This window comes from Falco naumanni, chromosome 3, assembly GCF_017639655.2.
Source record: "Falco naumanni isolate bFalNau1 chromosome 3, bFalNau1.pat, whole genome shotgun sequence".
NCBI classification, from domain to species: domain Eukaryota; kingdom Metazoa; phylum Chordata; class Aves; order Falconiformes; family Falconidae; genus Falco; species Falco naumanni.
In genome coordinates, this window is record NC_054056.1 from 46,843,827 (window position 1) to 46,865,122 (window position 21,296).

At 37.8% G+C, this 21,296-nt stretch overlaps 1 protein-coding gene across 1 annotated transcript in view; it reads right to left on the bottom strand.

The window, feature by feature from the left end:
* CLPTM1L (CLPTM1 like) overlaps window positions 1–21,296 on the bottom strand; it is a 30,788-nt gene continuing 9,492 nt past the window's right edge. The window contains exons 6-17 of the mRNA XM_040586251.1: window positions 19,546–19,663; window positions 16,844–16,938; window positions 15,333–15,417; window positions 13,504–13,607; window positions 10,847–10,912; window positions 9,686–9,736; window positions 8,960–9,042; window positions 7,152–7,186; window positions 6,805–6,860; window positions 6,679–6,723; window positions 3,350–3,465; window positions 1–2,190 (exon numbers count right to left, since the gene is read on the bottom strand). Coding sequence (XP_040442185.1) covers window positions 2,112–2,190; window positions 3,350–3,465; window positions 6,679–6,723; window positions 6,805–6,860; window positions 7,152–7,186; window positions 8,960–9,042; window positions 9,686–9,736; window positions 10,847–10,912; window positions 13,504–13,607; window positions 15,333–15,417; window positions 16,844–16,938; window positions 19,546–19,663 — 933 coding nt within the window. The 3' untranslated portion in view covers window positions 1–2,111. The remainder of the gene's footprint in view (window positions 2,191–3,349; window positions 3,466–6,678; window positions 6,724–6,804; window positions 6,861–7,151; window positions 7,187–8,959; window positions 9,043–9,685; window positions 9,737–10,846; window positions 10,913–13,503; window positions 13,608–15,332; window positions 15,418–16,843; window positions 16,939–19,545; window positions 19,664–21,296) is intronic.

Sequence of the window (21,296 nt, forward strand, 5' to 3'; positions counted from 1 at the left end):
TCCCATATGCCAAGTCTTTTATTTGGAAATGGAATGCATAAAACAATGACTTGAACAGGAAAGTCTTGCTCATTTTAAAGACTTAAAACGTTCTAATTTTATAATTTTTTATGACTACTGTAAAGTATATTATGAGGTCATTGTCATCAGAAATGCAAGACAGAAGACCAATAAACTCACAGTAGATAAAGGTGCAACAGTGATTTTTCAACAGCTACATACAAAAATGAGTGATTAAACATTAGAAATACCTGAATATGGTATCCTGGACTTCCAGATGTTACTCTAGAAGCAGCAATGACTTGGTTGTTTTGAAATGGCACAAAAAGGGAATGTGCTATATGCATTATTTAAATCAGGAAAAAATTTCACACACTTAACATTTATCTATTATTATGAAATAGAAGTCCCAAATTAGTTTGCCTACCAGCAAAGAGCTCCTTCCAAAGAAATCTAAAACAGGTACAAGATATAGCAGATGCAATCCCAGTTTTGCATAGACTTATATATGTTTAATGCTAAAATCAATAGTCCTCCTTAGTTAAAATTAACAGTGTAAAGAGACCTTAACATGAAAATGAGTTAAATATTCACTTCAAGACTCCTTTCCATTGCCAGTAGCTTGTAAGGAGAACTTGAGTAAAAGAAAGCCTGTGACAAAAGATGTTGGGCACATTTCTGTATCTTTTTGGGACCCAGGTATTTATATGTTTAGACTTCTGCAGTATCAGAACTGGGTAAAATCTACTTAATGAAGTAGTTACAGACTACAGAAGTAGATCTGTGTTCTTCAGGGTTATTCAGTTAAGTGTTTTCAATCAATGACAAACTGAAGTTAAATAGCATTGCACAAACAGCATGCAATTTAATAAAGAAACTGAAGAATCACTAGGGTTTATTTGTAAACTGACCAAAGCAAAGCTGGAATTGGAAACTAGAATTCTGTCTTTTGAACTTTTTAATTGCATTTTATTTACTGCTGGAAGGAATGCACTCTGTATTTAAAAATCTAGAACCATAGTTTCTAGATATAGCTGTGAAGTTTGGATCTGTATGCAAGAATCAACCTGATTATTTTTACTAACTCGAAAGAAACAAATTAAAATACCTCCCTTAATGAACTGTTTCCATGGAATATGGATTTTAAATTGTGTGAGAAGAAGATACCTGTTCTTCACCAGGCTGATTTTTTTCCTATGTATCCAGGTAGTTTGTTGAACCTGTATTGTATTTGAGCAAAATCGCTCCACTTTAATGATGTGTGTTTCATCTTATAAATAGAATGGGGCAGGGAGGGAGAGGGGAAAGACCAAGGACTTACTCCCTTTGAAACATGAGAGAATTGGCCTAGTAGGTCACTGGGGTACCACACGGTGAAGAATTTAATGCAGGATTTATATAATCTTGGGTATATATTGAAAGAACTCATGTTACAGTTTTTTCACATCTTCGTTCAGTTTAAGACAACTGAAACCCTCTGCCATGCTGTGGGCTAAGAATGTACAGAATTTGAATTTTAACAACCCCATATCTCATCCTGTATTTCCAACATTTTTTTTAAGCTATGAACTTCAATGCCCACATACAACTTACAACTTTAATTACAATTTCTAGAATTCTCTTTATCTCCATTATCAAACAAGAATGATTTGTAATTAGCATATAATCCAATACGATACATTTTATTTTTGACAGCCTCCAGTTTGGCAATAATGCGTAATTCTGCTGCAAGACACTGGGCTTGTTTTTTCACTTTTCATAGCCTAGTGGCACAGGTACCACACTTCCAGTTAGTGAGTTGTCTTAAAAACATACTTAGTTATTAATTACAATGGTCAGGACACTTAGGTTTTCACTGAAGTTTAAATGCAGGAAGTTTATTTCTTGATATCTGGCAGACTGTGGACCTTGGGAGGACAAAAGAGGATCTTGAAACAGGAGGATATCAAAACTAGATTTTGGCAATATAGAAGATTTATTGTCCATGTAGTTCTGTCATAAGCTTTAAAAATACTCTTATTAAATAAGTTTTTCCTTCCTTAAGACCAGATAATACATGAAAGCCAGTAAGAGTCCAGGGGTCAGAATCTTCTGCAATTCTTACTTATTCTCTATGAGCTTTTTTTTTTTGGCTTTTCTTCGTAAGATTCTCCATACTCATTCACTCTGCTCTTATCCACAGGATAAAGCCTGGCAGAAAAAAAAATAAATTACTAGTTACAATACTGTCTGCTATCTGAAGGAATTAAGCAGTTCTGTGCTACTTAAAAGTGCACTTCTTAACCAGTTGTTGCATAACAGAGCCTCTTAAGAGATTTATTAGCCAGCTCCTCTAAAGCTTGGCTGGAGTATTGCTCAAGCAATCCAGAACACCTCTCAGACCTGAAAACAGTGCCCAGCCCCTATCAGAAGCTGTTGAGCTGTTAACTTCTAGAATACTTTGGCAGGGGGTGTATTTTACTACACTTGTGTGATTGCATAAAGCCAAACCTGAAGTCTGCATTTAGTATTAATGATTAGATATACAAGTCCATGTATTCTGGTATAACATGAACTTGTCTTAAAATTCTTATTTGCTCCACACATAAATATTCATTCCTGGGAACAAAACCACACTTTCTATAGCTTCACTTACGAACAGTATTCCAACGATTATAGCCTTCTTCCCAATCTGATTTTGGTTACTTAAAGAATCTGAAACTCACCAGATACTCTATTTACTAGAGAACCTGATAACTTGTATTTGGAAACTAGATAAAGAAGAAACCAGGGCAGGGCAATCCCTCACCAGAAAACATCCTTTGCTAGTGCCTTGCAGAGAAAGTTGGAAAGCATGCCTCAGATACCGAGCACATGCCCCTCAGCAAGGGTTAGAAGCCCAGAACTCCACTAAGTGGATTTGTGAATACAAGCTTAAGAATTGCTCTCCTTTACCTTACTTCAGGTATTCATGTCTCAGGTTAATTTTTTTTTGTAACTTGCAATGTGAAACTATTTGCTGAAAAGGAGGACTGCTGTTTTGGAGAGTGAGAAGGGGCAATTAGAAAATCCTGTGAGTGCTGTGCAAAGAGGAGTTTACTGACTACCCTCTTACCATGCTAAAAAGGATCCAGCAATAGTCAGTTATGGGAAAATGCTTTTGCTCCTCTTATTTGTACTGACATCTCCTTTCCAGGATCCCCCTGCTCACCGTTCCCTTCACTAGGCATCTATAAAACTACCATTATCCAGATCACACTATATATTACCATAGTATGAAAATTCCCAAACTATTTTGTAGTTCTTTACAGCTATAAGACTGCAATCTTCTACAGCATTGTAAAAACTTGAATGAATAATAAAGGCATACCATCTTTGGTAAAGATAGACCAGGAACACAACATCATCCCTGAAGCACGCCAGCCTATGAGATGTTGGCATAGTGATGATAAAAGCAAATATATCATCAATAAAGGTGTTAAATGCCTACAAATAGAAGAAAAGCATACTTCAGTTGGCTGTGAAAAAAGGAAGTAATCTGTCATACAAAGCTACAGGAAACAGGCTTCCACAACTGTATTTTTCAGTAAGAATGCAGACTACTTCCACATTTGTAACAATACTTAAGGGTTATGCTGAAAAACTAATTAATGCACACTTTAATGCAGTTTTTAATGAAAACCATACAGTCTACTACAGACCACACTATTATAGTTAGAAGTAAAAAGAAAGAGTAAGTCAGGTAAGTGATAGTATTGTCAAGAGAGGGGGAAAAATATGGATTCAACTTCAGTTAAATCTTTAAAAGAAACTGAAAAAAACCCTTGAATTCGTTCATTACTCGAATTATTTAAGATTTACAAAAATGTCAATTCACTTTCATTTTCTGGGGGAATTTGAAATCTGTGTAAAAACTTGTTCATTTACTGCTCTTAAGAACATCTTTAAAATATTTTCAGTGCTCTCCTGGAAGTAATCATCTATTCCTTACTGGAGACATAATTTTCTACACATTTCCACTCAACTAGGCATACTATAGGTTTTGTTTCTGAAGCAATAACGAAGTATTTTCTCACAACTTTTTCCTGAGCGAGAAAGTTTAAATTCCCAGACATCTGCTGGGAAAGCAACCAAACAGGCTCCAGGCATGCAAAGGCAACAATATTTTGTCAGTGAAAGTAAAGGAAGTAAACAGTAGGGCAACTCTTCTGAATCTGGCTCTAACCTACAGGGAGGATGAAAATCAACTCTTACAGTGTGCACCAGCTCTGTTACTCATATGGTGCAATGAACTGTTTCAACTCACTAGAAACTGCAGGAAACACATCCAGCAAAGAATATTCACTATTGGGTTAACAAACTGGGTCAGTAACACAACTTCTCCTTTCAATAGTAGCAAGCTGTGCATTAATGCATACAAGGGGAAAACGATGTATTGTCTAAGTGCAGGAGGACTCACTCTTCAAAATGAATCAATGTTTATATGATAAAGCCTCAGCAGAAGATGGGGGTGTTGGACGTGAGAGAGCTCTAATTAGTCACAACCAGAAAGCTTTCTGGCAAGTCAAAACAAATTCATCAGTCCAAAGTGATCAAAGAATACAGATGGCACTTCTCAAGCCTGTGCAAAGAAGGTCTGTCAAGGAACAAAAAAACCCCAAAACCTTGGCCAAGTTGGAAAAGGCAGCCTTTCCAACTCAACACCCAACTGAGTGATCCCACAATGATCAAAGGCACTTAGGCAGTCTTCATAAGCCATTGAAACTGAATGCATCAAGCCAGCTCATCCAACAATATTTAGTCTAGCTAGTTCTCTTACAAGTTTACCTCATTTGAAGGTACTCTTCATAAAAATATAAAGGGCATAAACGTAAAGACTACAGAAACTGTAAAGTTAGAATAGTCTTACTTTTTGCTAATGTCTTCCAAAAAAGGAAAGAGTTCAAAATAAGGAAAAAACCAAAGGTCTCTGAAACAAATGCAGAGGAGACCACAGACTATTCTTTCCACTCTTCAAAGTGCAGAAGAGAGCAAGCAACTTTACTTTTTCCTAGCGGATATTTAAATTACCCACTCCAAAGCCCAGTAATTTAAACATAATTGAAAACATCATGTACTTCTTCCTAAATAAACACAAGCCTTTGTTGTGGGTAGCCTCTGGCATCTTAACACGAACCATAAATGCTCTGTAAGAAAAGGCTGTTCAGCAAGAGAATTCTACTGCTTTCAAAGGTTACTTGCTTGAATAGTCTCCCTGTGTTACCTAGCTGGTATCTCTGCTCAGTTATTGTATTTTGCTGCTGAAGTAAAAATCATTAAATTACTTCACTAATGTACCTTGTACTCCCCTCTGTTAAGAAACATGCCGATTTGCCTAGTATGTCTGAAACACTAGATGTTTGGTTTTATACTGTTTACCTGCTATCCTGTTATCAGTTATATTTCAATCTGTTTTCCTAGATGACCCCTGATTCCTTAAAAATGTTAAGGCAGCAGAAACTTGGGCTGTTGCTGTAGCGTCACAGAAATGGAAAAGCTATAAAAGGCACTTCAAATTTTAAGATTTTAGTTCTTTTGTCCCAGATCATCCATTCAGAATTGGACACCATGTCTTGAGCAGTTTTTAACACTGTTTCTTTTAAAGTACCGATGTTCTGGAGAATTACAATACATGGACACAGTGAGTGCAAGTAGAAGAAAAAAGGGCACATGTCGGTGGCGTCAAGGTCTTGATGATCCCAGCACATCCAGCCAGGGTTTCTCAGGACACAAAGATCAGGAAAACAAAGGACAGTACAAAAATCCTAATGACTCAGGTGGGAAAGGATGGAGTCAAAACACTATCAGCTCTTTAGGGGTACAAGAACAAAACGAACATGTAATTGCCAGTTGAGGAAGACTATAGGAGACAGGAACTCAACAGTGGGTGCCCCCTGTCCTCCACATCAACACAAGGAATCCTGACTGCGATACCTGGGTACATCCATTTCGGTGCCTGCATATCACACAAACCATCTGAACACACAAGTGGGTGCTTTTGGTTATGCAGGTACCGAAGTGTTAGTAACTTGATTTTGTTTCTACATAAACTCCCCTTCCCCTCCTCCAAGGTCTGGTATTAAGCTTTGCTACAGCATCGCATTACTTCCTACAAGGTCAGTATAGGCAGTGGGGACACCACAGTGCAGCTCCTCTTCCAGCATTTAACAACCCACCACACATTTGTCACTACACTGCCCAGAAGCTCAGAATTTACCACCCCAGAACAGAATAATGTGTATATTACTTCAGTCTGCTCTGGTAGCTCCTGGAACCTGCCAAAATAAGGTCTCAGTGCTCCTACCTGTTTCTTGAGAACTATCCTTTGCTAACATAATCTCCCACTTCCTAAAATAATGCATTAAATTGAAACTGATTAATTTATTTACAGGACCAACATTTGTACCCACACAAGACAGCTGACAGTACAGAAAGCAGTACCATCATCAAAACTAGGATGCAAGTTTTCTCCATTATATGGAAGTCAATGGTTTTTTTTTGGTTTTTTTTGGTTTTTTTTAAAGGATAGTTGCAAACAAGTTTAGTTCTTAAAAAAAAAAAGAGCACTGTCATCTTTAAGCTACATAGCAAGAAACCTTTTCTTACAGAAAATTATTTCCAAAATGACCGCATCAATCTTTAAATTAGACGTTTACTTACTTTGTATGTGAAAGCCTTCCACGGTAAGTGCGCAACAGATTTCATCTAGGAATAAAAATATCAATTTGTAATACAGTCTGGAAGAAGAGACTAGAAAAGTAATCTTTTATTGCTTTTCAATCTTACCTTGTAGTTTACAAACAGCTGGGGCAGCATAAACAGGAATCCAAAAGCATACACTCCTGAAGATAAAACATGGAAAACTTACAGACAAATGCACAACAGAAGTACATCATACAACTATACTTTCACAATTAGAGATTTACATTCGTTTTTCTAAAGAGAGAAGATGCATCTATTCCTTTTGTTCACTTTGCATTGATTCTTCTCCCTTTCTCAGTCACTGTGATAATTTTGGAACCTACAGTCAAGTTACTGTTCTGTTGATCCAGCTGATAGCAGTTAATTTTCTACTTTTGACTCTTGGCCTCCATTTGAACAAATACAAATAGAAAAAACCGGAAGGGACTCACCATTGACAAAACTGTTAATCAACCAGGAGTACCAGCTACAAAGGAAGATGACAGTCCAGTTATTTTTTCACCTCAGCCAAAAATATGTACCTTTAATATATCCTCTACATGACGGTATGCTGACTACTCCAAGAAATGGCCATGTTGTGAATTACTTTATGGAAGTACTAAACACCTTGCATCCTCCCTTAATTAGGAAGGGCTCCAGAGAAGGTGGTTTAAGCAAGTGATGCTTATCAGTCCATACAAGAAGTATGGAGAGCTTTATGAACTTCTTTTATAATTTTTCAGAATGTTCTAAGACTTCTGCACCATTGACGACATCAGATAATACTGCGTGCTGAACCCTGACTGCATTAAGGCTTGCAAAGGTAACAGTGTATGCCAAATACTAAAGAGACAGTATGGCACTGTAAAGGTCTTACCAAATTTCAAACAACAAACACCATTCAATGCAAACCACTACAGTGGGCACTTACTCTTCCCAGATGTTCAATGGAGCACAATCTTAGCACAGTAACAGTAGTACTACAGAGAGCGGTCAAATTCCGCATTTCTTGCAATAGTAAGAACAGCTAATAACCGTAATGCTCAGGTTACATCATTTAAAATTAAACTTGCACTGCTGTGTTAGTGACATGTTAATACAACATTACAGCTGTAGCAGCACTTCGCTAATCCACAAGCATCTAAAAAATGCATCAGAAAATGCCTGCAAGATTAAAGGATAATCCACTGTTAAGATTACTTTTGTCACATTTCCCTACAAACAGATTTAAAAATTATAAAAATTCTGTGATATGAAATTTCTCCCTTTCTTAAGCTACAGCTCATGGAACACCTGGCAGATAGTATTTTGCAGTACTTCATAAATTAAAGAATTTTGTGAGAAAGGCTGAATATTTAAGTGCTGTATATTTGCTAGCTCCTTACTAAGACAAGAACCTTTTGAAAAAACTTCTAATAGCCCAGAAATTGCCTAAGTGTCTAACAGCTCATGTATGCAGCAACAGTAGTTCTTTCTGATGTTATTTCAAGCTACTGCTTGCTCTCCCTCCCATCCTTTTTGGGCCTAAAGACTATATATATATAAAAAAGTCTACATGGCTGGCCATCACCATGCTTGTGTTTCCAGATTTTTTCCTACAACAGTCTGATGGCCGCATCAGAGAGATGCTTGCATCTCTCCAGTACAAAATGAACTAGCTGTACTGTTTTGAGTGAAAACGGACAAGAGTTTCACCTTTTCATGGAATACTGAGTCCAGCTCTTGCTGAAGTATCAATATGTTGCAGCAAGTCCATGGCTCTAAAGGAACAGAGTCCTTTCCTACAAACGTGCTTGCTTGCTTGTCATCCTAGCTATCGTATTTAGGAGCAAAGGAACCTCTTGGTCAGAGCAAAGAATTTTCGTACAGTTTTTGCGTATTCCTGTTACTGGACAGGTTCAACCGCTGAGTTCCTCTCATCTCTCCTGCCACCTTACCAATTCTCTTAACATCAATGGCAGCTTTCTTCCTCCTCTTCTGATTGACAGCTTACTCATGTATGCAAGCTATTTTATTCTGTACCACAGTAATACCAGGTTACTTGTGAAATACAACACCTTGTAGCTTACAAGATGTTAAAAAAACAGCTAGACTCTTCAGCTTTAGATCCTATTGAACAAGGAAGTTTCTGGTTCCTGGCTTATGAATCAAACAAAGTAAAGTAACTAGTTTCCATAACCCATCATCTCCAATTAATTAATATAGAAAAAAATGAGGAATGTTTCAATTCTGTACAAAACCATTTATAAATTTACAGTACCTTTTGTATTTGACATTCATCAAGGAGTAACCTGCACCTCCAATACACAGGGGATAGAGCAAATATGACAAGTATTTCATAGCCTAATAGACAAGGAAAATAGTTCAGTAATTCACATTTTATATACAGCAGACTTTTCACGACAGTAACTAGAAGACAGACGCACAGTTTTTTCCTAGAAATTTTTTCCTTCTCCTAAACACATGCTATTATTTCCAGTATGCTTCCAGTTCTAGAGAAGGTGGTGAAAATTCCAACACCCAGCTCAGACAACCAAGCACCTTAGAGCATAGGCACCAAGAGGCAGCATGAAGATCAGAGTCCAAGAGTAGTTCTCTACTTAATACCAATGTTGCCACCTATGTTCAACTCCTTTCAGAAGTCAGGAAGCACATGAACATTCCTCCAGTATAAATAACAGGTACCAATACAAATGTTCAAATTTGTGAATGCAAACTTTAAAAGATATTTCTCTCAGATAAATCACCTGCAATTCTGCTTCTCAGAGAAATGTTTCAACCAGATTCAGCTAAGAAAACAACTTTCATGGTTTCATTTCATGAATTATCAGAATGTATCTTCACTATATGATCCACACGATGATGATTCACTTAACAGCTAAGAGAACACGGAAAACGTTTGTTGCAACAAAAAGAGTGAAACAAGTCAGGCAGCAGGCCACATACATAGACTTTATAGATCAGAAGTCACAGGATTCCCTCTTACCTGGGTATCATACTCCTCAGTTTTCTTTTCAGAGTCATTGTATGTACCAAACTGCAACACATATGAAAGGTATAATCAAGTCAAAACTGGGGGGAAAAGCACTTGCTGTCCGACTCCCTAAACAGAGATTCAAATTGCTAACTAAACTGCTTAGACATTAAGCCAGGTAACAGTTCAAAGTTCTTACAATCTTCTATACAAGAATGTCTTACAAATGTCCTGTGCAGCCTGCTAAATACAGGGTAGACAAAAAGTTTAATTTTTCCCTTCGTATTTTACACCAAACATCCAGGGCTTCTTTGCTTTAGAAAATGCTGTTGAGACAGCAGTGTTCACAAAGCAAAAGCAAAGTCAAGTGCCTAATGATTTGGCAGATAAAGTCATTAAAAACTATAACCGTTTTCATGCATGAAGAGGTCAGTTATGGATTATCTCCATGTCTCCAGAAATTATGACTGCTTAAGCATACTTCCTTGGATACCGGCAAAGGAACAACCAGAGCTATCAGCTACTCAGGATGCATACACTTCAAGCAGCATAAAACCCCAGAACTTCTTCTGAAATCAACACTGAAGATTAGATAACTGTTTTGCCTACCAACAAGAGAAACTTTCAATGTAGATTGTACTTTAAAAAGATTACACTCATGTAAAAAAGAAAAGTTAACTTCAATCCCTGTTGCCACTGCACATCCTACAAACAGTCTCAGGATTTAATTTTTTTCCAGAGGATTTGCCAAAGACTGTCCTGCCCCCAGAACATGTCACACCTACTAGTTCCACAGCAGAGAAGTTATGCCTACAGCTTCACGAAAAATTCAGTTTACTTCAAATCACCGTGTCAGTAAAGAGTGCCTTTCTAACACAGTGGCAGGAGCACAGTCCCACCTGTTAAGATTCAGTTCAGCAGGACTGACAAAGGACTTCTGGTTTCTTGCACCATAAATACATAGAAATAGCTTCTTCTACAGAACTGAAGAAATCAGTAAGTTTGAAAACGCTCATCCAGCTTTTGGATTAAGCCATCCATAGGGAAGATGTACATAGGACATGTTTATAGGTTTTTTAATCTTAATTTCCCTAAAAGCCAAATAGCACGGTAACCTGGAAACAGATGGACAACTCAAGAGTGTCATCATTAACAGGTCAGTGTCTACTATACCTGAATTTTGGGTCTCAAGCCTTGCCACTTGATGGTCATTTTCAAAGCTTTCTTTACTTTCCAGAGCTATAATTAACAAAAACAAAATGTGCACATAAGATTATCCAAAGGAACATCTTCTGCAGGATTCAGATAATCAGAATCAAGACCTCAGAATATCTATTTTAAGCACCCATTGCATAAAGCAGCAACAGCCTGACTGCAGCACACCGCCTGCATCCCTACACAAACCAAATGCTGTGTCACCAGACAAGTACAACATTGAAAGCCTGCACTATTAAGTGTCCATATCAGATGATGTACTTTAAGTGAAATAACGTAGTCCTTCCAGGACATCTGAGTTGCAGTGCTTAGGTGGGCATTAGCTACTCAGCAGCATGCACCCCAGGTGAGACATTTAGAAAATTCTCCAGTAACCACCTGGAGTTTTCACATGCCTTTCAAGTCAGCTGGGGTCTGCAAAATGAAGGTGCCTCCAACCCCGTAACAGTGATTAAGTGGGCACTTACATGGTCCTTACAGTTCAGTAGCGGGCTACAAGCAAGCTTCAGTGAATCCGCTGAACTGTTTGACTACTTACGGTACAGCTGTGAGAACCGGACCTTAACTAACCGAAGGTTCGGTTCACATGAAAATTTACTCGCATACCTACCCTGCTATACAGACTCAACAACTTAACGCAGTAAGCTCACCAGGAGAGCTACACTCCATCAAGCTTTTTATGGACAAGGTTGGTTTGTTCGTTTAACTTTAGATACACCAATATTCTCTTGTCACCCATCCCATCTTCCAAACAAAAAAGGGCAATATGGTAAAGACAATCCTTTACTGTCAGCTTTGATGTGAGTATTACTTATCACATAAACAAGTTCACTATTAATACTGCATGAGAAACAGGTGTTAAGAAGTTGTAAAAAAGCTCTTCCTAGCAGATAAATTCCTTTGAGATGTATAGTCCGTATGTTCATTCAAACCTTGAGACAACCACGTTATCTCACCATCATTTGAGAGGAGAGATATATTACTTCAACAGAACCTACAGAACATTTCCCTTCAACTTAAGTGCCCCACACAGTGTTCCTATATGAGCCTTTCAACCCAGTTCCCCCAGCCTGCAATCCAAAAGCAACACACTGGAAAATAAGGCACATGAGAAAGACAGTAGAAGCCAGTCATAGGAACTACAGATCTTGGAGGGATCTATTTCACAGATCTCTGTGCAGCTCAAAGAAGAATCTCAGACAGGTACAACAACCACATGACATCTGAATCTGCCTGTTCTTAGGTAGTGGCAACTGAAAAATCCACCTTCATTATAAAAGAAAAATAAAAAATCTTAACAGTTTTAATTGCACTTAAATCCTGTAGCACAGCTGATTGTTCCTGTTACCCTACCACCATACACGCCTGGTCTCCACTAATACTTCTGGAAAAAATGTGGTTTAGAGCCCAGGGTTCGCTCTTCCTTCTCCACTACAAACTAACAAAAGCATCACTTTTCTTGACCTGATTCACTTTTTATAAAAAAATATTTTTTAATAGTTTTTAAAAATCTAGTTAGTTTTAAAAATATTTTTTAAATTTAGTTTAAAATGTTAAAAATTAATTTAAGGATTTTAAAAAAATTAGCTATTTAGATTTCAAGAATAAAAATAAAGTATATTCTACAAAAGTAGCTGCATATTTATAGGGATATATATTTAGCCCTGAAATGTTGTTAAAATTTCAGACAGCTAAAGAAAGTTTGAAATACCAGATTAAACTGCTATTTATAGGAATAGCAAAACCACTGGAAAATCTGATACGGAAAACTTAATGCACAGAAATACATCAGACTTAAAAATGTCAACATACTGAAAAATAACATCACAGTCAATGAAACGGTACTATTTAGGATACCGCTGTTCATAGTTTTTAGAAGAGCTTCATCTGTTTCATACAATAAGCTGAAATTTAAGGATCACTTTCCAACTCTGCATTCAAAAATTTCATTACTAACTAAAAATTTAGAACTCTTTTGTTTCCACAGGGATTATCTGCAGCTGTAATAGATTTGTACTCAAAAATTCCACTTGAGTGTCCCAAACTTATTTTTAAATACCGAGAGTAGATCTGCAAACAATGTTAAATTGAGAAATCTGCCCACTGCTGCTGACTGTGCTTTACTACACATAAAGTAGGCTGCTAAGCAGTACCTGCAACCCACTGACTGGACACAGCCTTCTGGAATAATGAACACAGCCAGCAGTCTCCTCCTTCCCCAAGCACCTCAGTCACCGCCAGGGAGAAAGCTGCAGCTCTGTGGCACTGTCTGATGGCACACAGCCTGCTCTTTTGACAAACGTTTCCATGAAGGCTGGTTGATGTTGTTAATACGTCTCTGGTCAGGAGTGATGCCTACCAGATAATGTTATAGGAAGGAACCTCAGCATAGCTCTATGTTTGGTTTCCACCACACCAGCTGGACCATTCAGAAAAAAATGATACTTCCAGTTTAGCTATTAGTTTATCCTCTACCACTGAAAGTTAGTTAACGCTGCTAAGACAGCATACTACAGCAGTATTTTTCCAGTAACTAGTTTAGCATTCCTTTTCTACAATAAACTATGGATGTTGCTGTAGATACTGGTATTTGGTTCTAGAGTTTAAGAACTCACCTCAATAACTGCACCGATGCCTGCTGGGATCAGTACCAATAAACTTGTTTGTTCATCCAAAAGGAAAAGAAATATTACCACAGTACTAAAGCACCGCCAAAGCACTAGACAGAAAGAAATGAAAATGAAAGGCTTATTAACATTTAAATGAACAGCTGAAATGCTAGAAGACTGTTGGCCTATTTCTGTAATTCTGTCTTACACGTTTAAGGATGAACTCCTCCTATATACATCTTGATATATCAAGTAGTCATAGAAATAGCCAGTGATCTATATACCTCCAGGCAAATAAGGAACAAAAACATTTTAAGAAATCCTTATCATAAAACATGAAAGGAAACTGGAATATTTAAGGAAGACTTCTGTACCGCAGCAATTCAGCAATCTATCAGTACTATTATGAAGTATGAGCATGATTCTTGTCTTGAGGAAGCTGGAAGGCTGTGAGGTAACATAACATCAGTCTTTGAAACTCAAGCAACTAATTTAATGTTTGTAAACATTAGGAAATACATTTTAGGTTTATTTTCCAGGTTTTGCAAAACCTTGGATGCTTGCAAGTGTCTACCAACTAATTCTTAGATTCAAATATCCATCCTCTTAAGCAGGGACAGAAAGAGGTAAGAGCTACAACACACTCAGCCAACAACAATTACACTGCACCATTCCAGACCAATTGCTTGTTGCACTTCTCCCTCAGCGCAAGAAGGAGATACCAGCAGAAAGGTGACTAAGGCTTGTTGAAGAGAGGATGGAATCATCAGTTACTGGAGACTGAAGACTGCTACTCTGATAGTAAGGTCAAAAACCCTTCTGTCATTCAATTTCATTTTACTCACTTTTTAAACTGGCAATTAACACTTAATTCTGAAATTCCACGGACCACTTTGAAATCCTACTGCTTGGCTTAGGTATGCCAACACCACTATAAATGCCTTATAAAACCAAATGCGCTCTGATGCAGATAATAAACAAGAGTCTCCACATGAGAAAAGCATGTTGCTCTTCATCTTGGAATGATTTTCTAAAACATTTTTTTCTTGGTATTGCTATTCCTCACATGTTTTAATTAATCTTTAAATATGATAGAACTTGGGCTAGTCTCAGAGGTCAAGTGACTCCAGGTTCATAATCTGAATGGAAAAAATCTATTAGAAAAAACAAGCAGTAAGTATTAGCACAACAAACAAGGCTGGAAGTGTTAAATCTTAAACATCCAGGGTTGGCTATTATCTTCATCTGCCTCTAGGAAGGCTTTGGCAGGATGTCAGATCACTAAGCTTCTCTCACCTTTCCCACATTCAAGTCAATTCAACCCTCCCACGCTCTTCCCTACCCCCAACCTCATGAGCTTTTACCGCTCCTGTTCACCTCAAAGCCCAAATCAAACAACAGCACTACACTACATTTCCCCTCCAAATATTCTGGAACCTGTAATTATCTACAAGGAACACATGGGACTCACATGACAGCATTACCCATGACAGAATATCCTCTCCACTCATAGGATTCTTTCTGGTCCTCAATTTTTTCTCCAAGTATTTTTATGTTCCTTCAGCAAAGGAAATATGGTAACTGGCTTAATATTAAACTATTTCTTAATTGCAAGACAGTCAAACCTCAGAAGTGACACAAATGCTTAAAAGCAAGTGATACTTGAGCACAATGATAACAAAGCTAGAACCAGTCTGTCAGCCATCTTTTCATACACAAAACCACCTCATTTTGCCACCTTGGGGAATTGACAAAGTGCCAACCTATAGTAAGACTGAAAACATAGAGTATACATTACACAACAAGTGCACAACACTTCTAATTCTGGCCCATACCTGCTTTTGTAGACATCCCAATCATGCTCCTCTTTTTCTTCCAAAAATTGATATCATTTTTGAATGCAAGGAAATCAAAGAGAAGCTGCAAATAGCAAGAAACACACTCATTGAAACTTGCATGAATTAGAGACTGCCAGCTGAACTGTTAAAAAAGCATTTAAGAGGGAATTAAAGAAAAACCTGGTTTAGAAGCCCAAGCTCTAAAAGCAGTACAAAATGACAGGATGAATTCCAAATACTGCTAGCGCCTACAATGCTGCACAACGTGCAAAGAAAGTTAAGTGACCCAACACAGGGTAACATATGGCAGAGGATGAAGAATGAGGACCTTGAGGAGTTGCTCACCTTGACAGACCTGGGAAAGCCTCTAAACAAGATTCTACCGAAGAAATTTAGTCTTGGATAGTACCAAAGCTTTTTTTTTTTTTAATAATAAAAAACCCCTTACAATACAGCAAGTCAGGTTTCCTCTCTGTTTCATAACTAAGAAGTTGATTTCAACTTCAGGGACATTTAGAATTAAATTTATTTGTAATGAGTGGGTTTTTTCAGTATTTTCTTCAGTATATTTTTCAGTATTTCTTTTAAGCATTCACTATCTGAAAAAAAGCAGCACAGAGGCAAACTCTCAGGTCAGAGGATTTTAATGAAAAATACTTTTTTTTTTAATTTGGGCAAACGATGCACAAAAATAAGAAGTATCAGAAGAGCTAGTCTGAGTCTACAGACACCTTATAACCTGATAAGCTGAATGGAAAAAATAAATTAATATGGCTGGGAAGTCTAAGGCTTTCCAACCAAATTAATTGCATGTAATGTAAGTACAAAGAAACGTTAACATGCTCAGCAAGTTCTTATCTCTCCTGGAATACAGGTACTGTATTGAGCATAACTGTAGATGACAAAAACAGTCACAGCAGAACAATGAAATCTAATACAATTACTCATTAAAACAAAGATTTGTATTTGAACCAAGACACACACAATACTTAAGAGAAACACAACAACAAATAACCATGACTAGAATTCTAAGCTTTGCACTTCACAGCAACAATTTTTTGAAGCAATTTAGATCAGCTGACCTAAATTTCTCCAGGAATTAGAAGTCTGAGACTCAAACCCTACTATTGGTGCCCAAGCAATGCCACTACAGTGGCAAATGTTGTGACAACTCAACAAAATTTGAACCAATGTTGACAGACATATTATTTCTAGCGGCTTTGGTTCAACTACAACTAAAAAGAAAGTGATTATGAAGTTAAATGTTTTATATTTTAGTCAAGACTGTTAGTTTCTATCTAGTTATCTCAAATTTATGTCTTATTTCAGGTTTCTGTGTTAACTTCGTATTGGAAATACAGCTGATAGATTAGAAAACACTTTCATTGCTCTACTGAAATTACTAAGAACAGTTCTGAACACACTAAAAAGTTGAAATTCAGCACCCTCCCCCCTTTTTATTTATTTCATATGCTGCGATTCCTAAAACCCAAAATTTCTCCACTTACATGGAATGCTGCTACGAAGAACGTCAAAGCCAGAAAGTACAGGTTAGTATCAACAAAAATTCCTTTTACTTCATCTGCATCCTTTTCCGAAAACCCTAAAAGAAAGAACAAGTAACTCTGCAAGAAGTAACAAAAGTTAACTGCTGTTATGCTAGAGTCCAGTATGAAAGGAATCTTATGTCACCTGCACATGTTTTGTTGAGGAACCATAAATCCAAAACATGATCGCAGCTTTACTGCTAAACTCCAAGTCTACCCATCAGTTACAAGCAGACTGATACGCCTTTAGCATGTTGTGTAACTACCACCTAAGCTGAACACCTGACAGCCAAATGTCAAGACACAGGAAATTATGCTGGCCTGAGTGAGAAGCAAAAGGGTTGTTAAGAGTTGAATTTTTATTTGATACATAAGAGAAGCAACCTTCACATTAAAAACTAAAAAAAAAGAGAAGAGGACTATAACGTAAAGGACAACAAAGGTTAGTGAGAAACATGGCTGTACATGCAACAGTAGAGACCCCAGATCATGGATGAGGCATCAATTCTTTTGATGGTCCTTGCAGAATTAAATTGGAAGCTTCTCTTTGATAAACAGAAAAAGACAAAAGCGCCTTCCCGAAAGCACAATCAGTGAGCTGAATACATACTCTCTACTGTCTTATCAAATCTCCTAAAGGAGGTATGTACCTTGTTATATGCTGGACAACCATCAATTCAAAAAAGTTAGAGCCTGTCCATGATAAATATGGTTGCCAGCAACAAGGAGCGTGTTTTCCAGAAGATACACCACGCCTTTGAATGCCTTCAGCCAGTGTTAAGATGCTTCCTTTTTGAACTAAAAAGTTCTAGCCACTGTGAGTAAAGTCTACCACTCTCAGAAAATACAGAATGACGCATTTACAGCAATGGTGCTAACTATGACACTGGCGAGTTAGATACCAATTTACTTTGTCATATCAGCTGTCCTGCATCACAGCAAGAAGAATGTGAACTCACTCATTTTCAAGTTGCTTTGGAGCTTTGCTACTGATCTAAGGTGATCTTTCCATAAGTTATTCCAAAAGGGAAATTTTAAACCTTATGTTTCACTATCTACGTACTTAGAGAGAACAAGCAGCATCTGATGTAAGCTTTTCTTCCCAGGCAGTGGAGGTATTCCTAGGTTGTTAAGTGTCCATCACAAGACAGCCAAGACATGGAACATGAAAATTTCAATTATGCCATTCTGAGGAGGCTCACAAAAATTTATGGAGAAATGATGGTAGTCAAATGTTCCACACAAACTGAGCAAGCAGCTACATGATTCTTTCAAGATAGTTATTTTAAGCAGACTTCCATCTTTGATATAAATTAGACTGGGCTAAGGAGAAGTAGCTGGATTCTGCTTAGGGTGACCTTATTCCTTACTCACTCTCCCTCCTCCAACAACACAACATAAAAGCTTAGGCTGGAAAGGAAATGGAAAAGCCTAGACTTTCCATTAAATTACACTGCATACAACTAATGTGTCTTACAATATTCCACTCCGAAACTAGTGCTCAACAGGCTTCTTTTCCAGGAAGAATCAATGCCTTAAATGTTATGTTGTCCATCATAAAGTATTAATTCAGACATGACAGTGAATAACCGAACCCTCTCCTCTCCCTCTTACTGGCTCCATTTTGGTGAACAAACAATGCTACTGAATCGTATGGAAGCAGCATTACCCCTGCGTATTTCTCTCAGAAAACTAACAGGATACTGCATCTATTTGCTTTTTAAAAAAAGAAAGATAAACTGGGAAGGATTTATGAATCATTAAAGTAATACAGCACAGAAGCTTTTAGGATCTCTTGGCCTGAAAAAAAGTTTAAATTGCTGTCTGAAATGCTTAAAAAAAGAGAGGATCAGAGAGAATCCTACATTCCAGTAACCAGTGCAGTTGCAACATAGCTCCTTCCTCTAGCATAAAGAGGCCAATTACAGTCTAGTGAGAGAAAACTAAGTTCAGCAAAGATAACCCTGAAAATAAGATGCAGATTTTTGAGAGTGATGATTAGACTCATAAAGATGTGCATCAGTGGAACAGACATTTAAAGACAATAAAAGCTTGGCTATACCATTACCAACACAGAGCGCACCAACCCTTGCTCCATCACATTTAAGCGTAACACAGAATTTAATGGTTTCATGCACGTAAAGCCTCCAGTTTATCTGAATACCTTATAAATTTGTAATTGAGCCAAGGTGAGAGGCCAGCCAGTTCTGAAGAGTCAGAAGCAGTATGATCAGAAACCAAATTCCTTCTTCATGCTAAGCCTGTATTTCACTGTAGGTATATGGCTACAGTGACCAGCTGTGCATAGCTTATATCAAAGCTTATGTTAATACTGATCCAGCTTTTCTGTTCCATGGATGATATGGGAAACCCATGGCAAAGTAACTCCTCTCTATTTTGGCCTCTTGTGCTTTTACAGTATACTATCCAAATAAATTGTTTTAGATACTGTTAATTCACCTCCGTATTCTTGTTTCCTACCACATGTCTACATTTTATTTCCATCTTTACCTTAAAGTAACACCATGTAAAATCTGTAGCATTAAACCTTTTCACCAGCTAACCAAAAGAGTTAAGTGTCATCTAAGTAGTCGCAACAAAAAAACTGAGTGGGGGTTGGTTGGGTTTTTTTGGCCTAAAGTCAGGAAAGATAAAACACATACCAAATTGTTGGAGGGAGTACACGGCATCCTGCATGTGGATCCAAAATCTGAGTTTTCCAAGAGATATTTTGTCATATGACACTGTAAGAGGTAGCTCTGTTGTTGAACGATTTATAACCTGTATTTCAAAAAGATGGTTTCATTTTTAATAGCAGAAAAATTGCAACAATTATTTCCATTAATTTAAAAAAAAATATGTCGTGATTTAATCACACAATTTTAAGACGTTGGTCTGTTTTTTGGAAGGGAATAAGATCTTAGACTTTGTCCTGGTTTCAGCTGGGACAGTTAATTTTCTTCTTAGTACCTAATGCAGTGCTGTGTTTTGGATTTAGTATGAGAATAATGTTGATAACACACTGGTTGCTGGGTAATGTTTATACTAAGTCCAGGACTTTTAATAAAGTTTCTCAGGTACTGCCAGGGAGAAGGCTGGAGGGGCACAAGAAATCGGGAGGGGACACAGCCAGGACAGCTGACACGAACTAGCCAAAGGGATATTCCAGACCAGAGAACATCTATGCTCAGTGTATAAACTGGAGGGGGCTGGCTGAGGCCTGTCAGTCGTTGCCTGGGGGCTGGTCGGCATTGGTTGCTTGGAGGTGAGCAGTTTATTGTGCATCACTTGTTTTGGTTTTTTTCCCCGCTCCTTCCCTTTGGATTTTATTCCTCTCCCCTTCTCCCTCCTTTTCTTTACAACTGTTATTATTTTACTTCAATTATTAAATTGTTCTTATATCAACCCTTGAGTTTCACCTTTTTCGCAATTCTCTTCCCCATCCCTCTGGGGGGTGGGGGGAACAAGTGAGCAGCTGCACAGTACTTAGTTGCCAGCTGGGGTTATACCACAACTCCTATACTATGCTTAAAGCCTTTGGGGTTTTCTCCAAGAAATGTTAAATTAGCAGTTTGTTCTCTTCAAGTTCTTATAGCAACCTCATTGTCACCGTACAGAAATGCCTCAGAAGTTTACACAAAGTTCTCTCTGCTGGTCTCAGCTCAAGTGGGAAAAGTGTGCTTAAGGTAATGCTCCCTTTTGACAGTTCTTCTCTGAATGTATACGCTAAGTTTACCTAAAAAAAAAAAAAAAGAAAATATCATATCCCAAAGGCCACAGCCAGAACTTCACTACATTAGACTGTTTTTTAGAGAAATTGAAGTTACAATTCATACTAAAACAAAAGGTGGGGAAGCAATATGATGGTATTTGCTCAGACTGGTGAAAACACCACAGCTAAAGCTAAGCAAGCTGCCCTGGCTGCAACCTTTGGGTTATGGGGTGCCACAGAAATCTTCCTGCTCCAAGAGAAACAAATTTCAGCTAATCCTACTGTATCTTCTACACTTTAATTAGGACGAGAGCTACCTGGGGTCCCCTTAAGCTGAGGGGGCCGCGGGGGGAAGTCTTATAAATTGCCTCACCTCCTTCTGTGTGATAGCTGACTGTCTCTCAAACACGTTTAAACCAAAGAAAAAAATAACTGTCCTCACAGATGTTAGAATTCTCCGCAGCTACCCAGGTACAAGTTCAGACAGTATGTTTTAAACTTGCAAGGACAGCTCGAGACTACACACAGGCAGGCACCTTTTGCAACAGTTCAAGATCTATTGCTCCCAGTTCCCAATTACTACCCAGTCATAATTCCCACCTCAGAACTGCTACTCTACACTATACCTGTTTCTATAGCAACTAGTTAGCTGACACCTATCTGAGATGAATGGGCTGCTTCTGATTCTTGTATTACAGAACA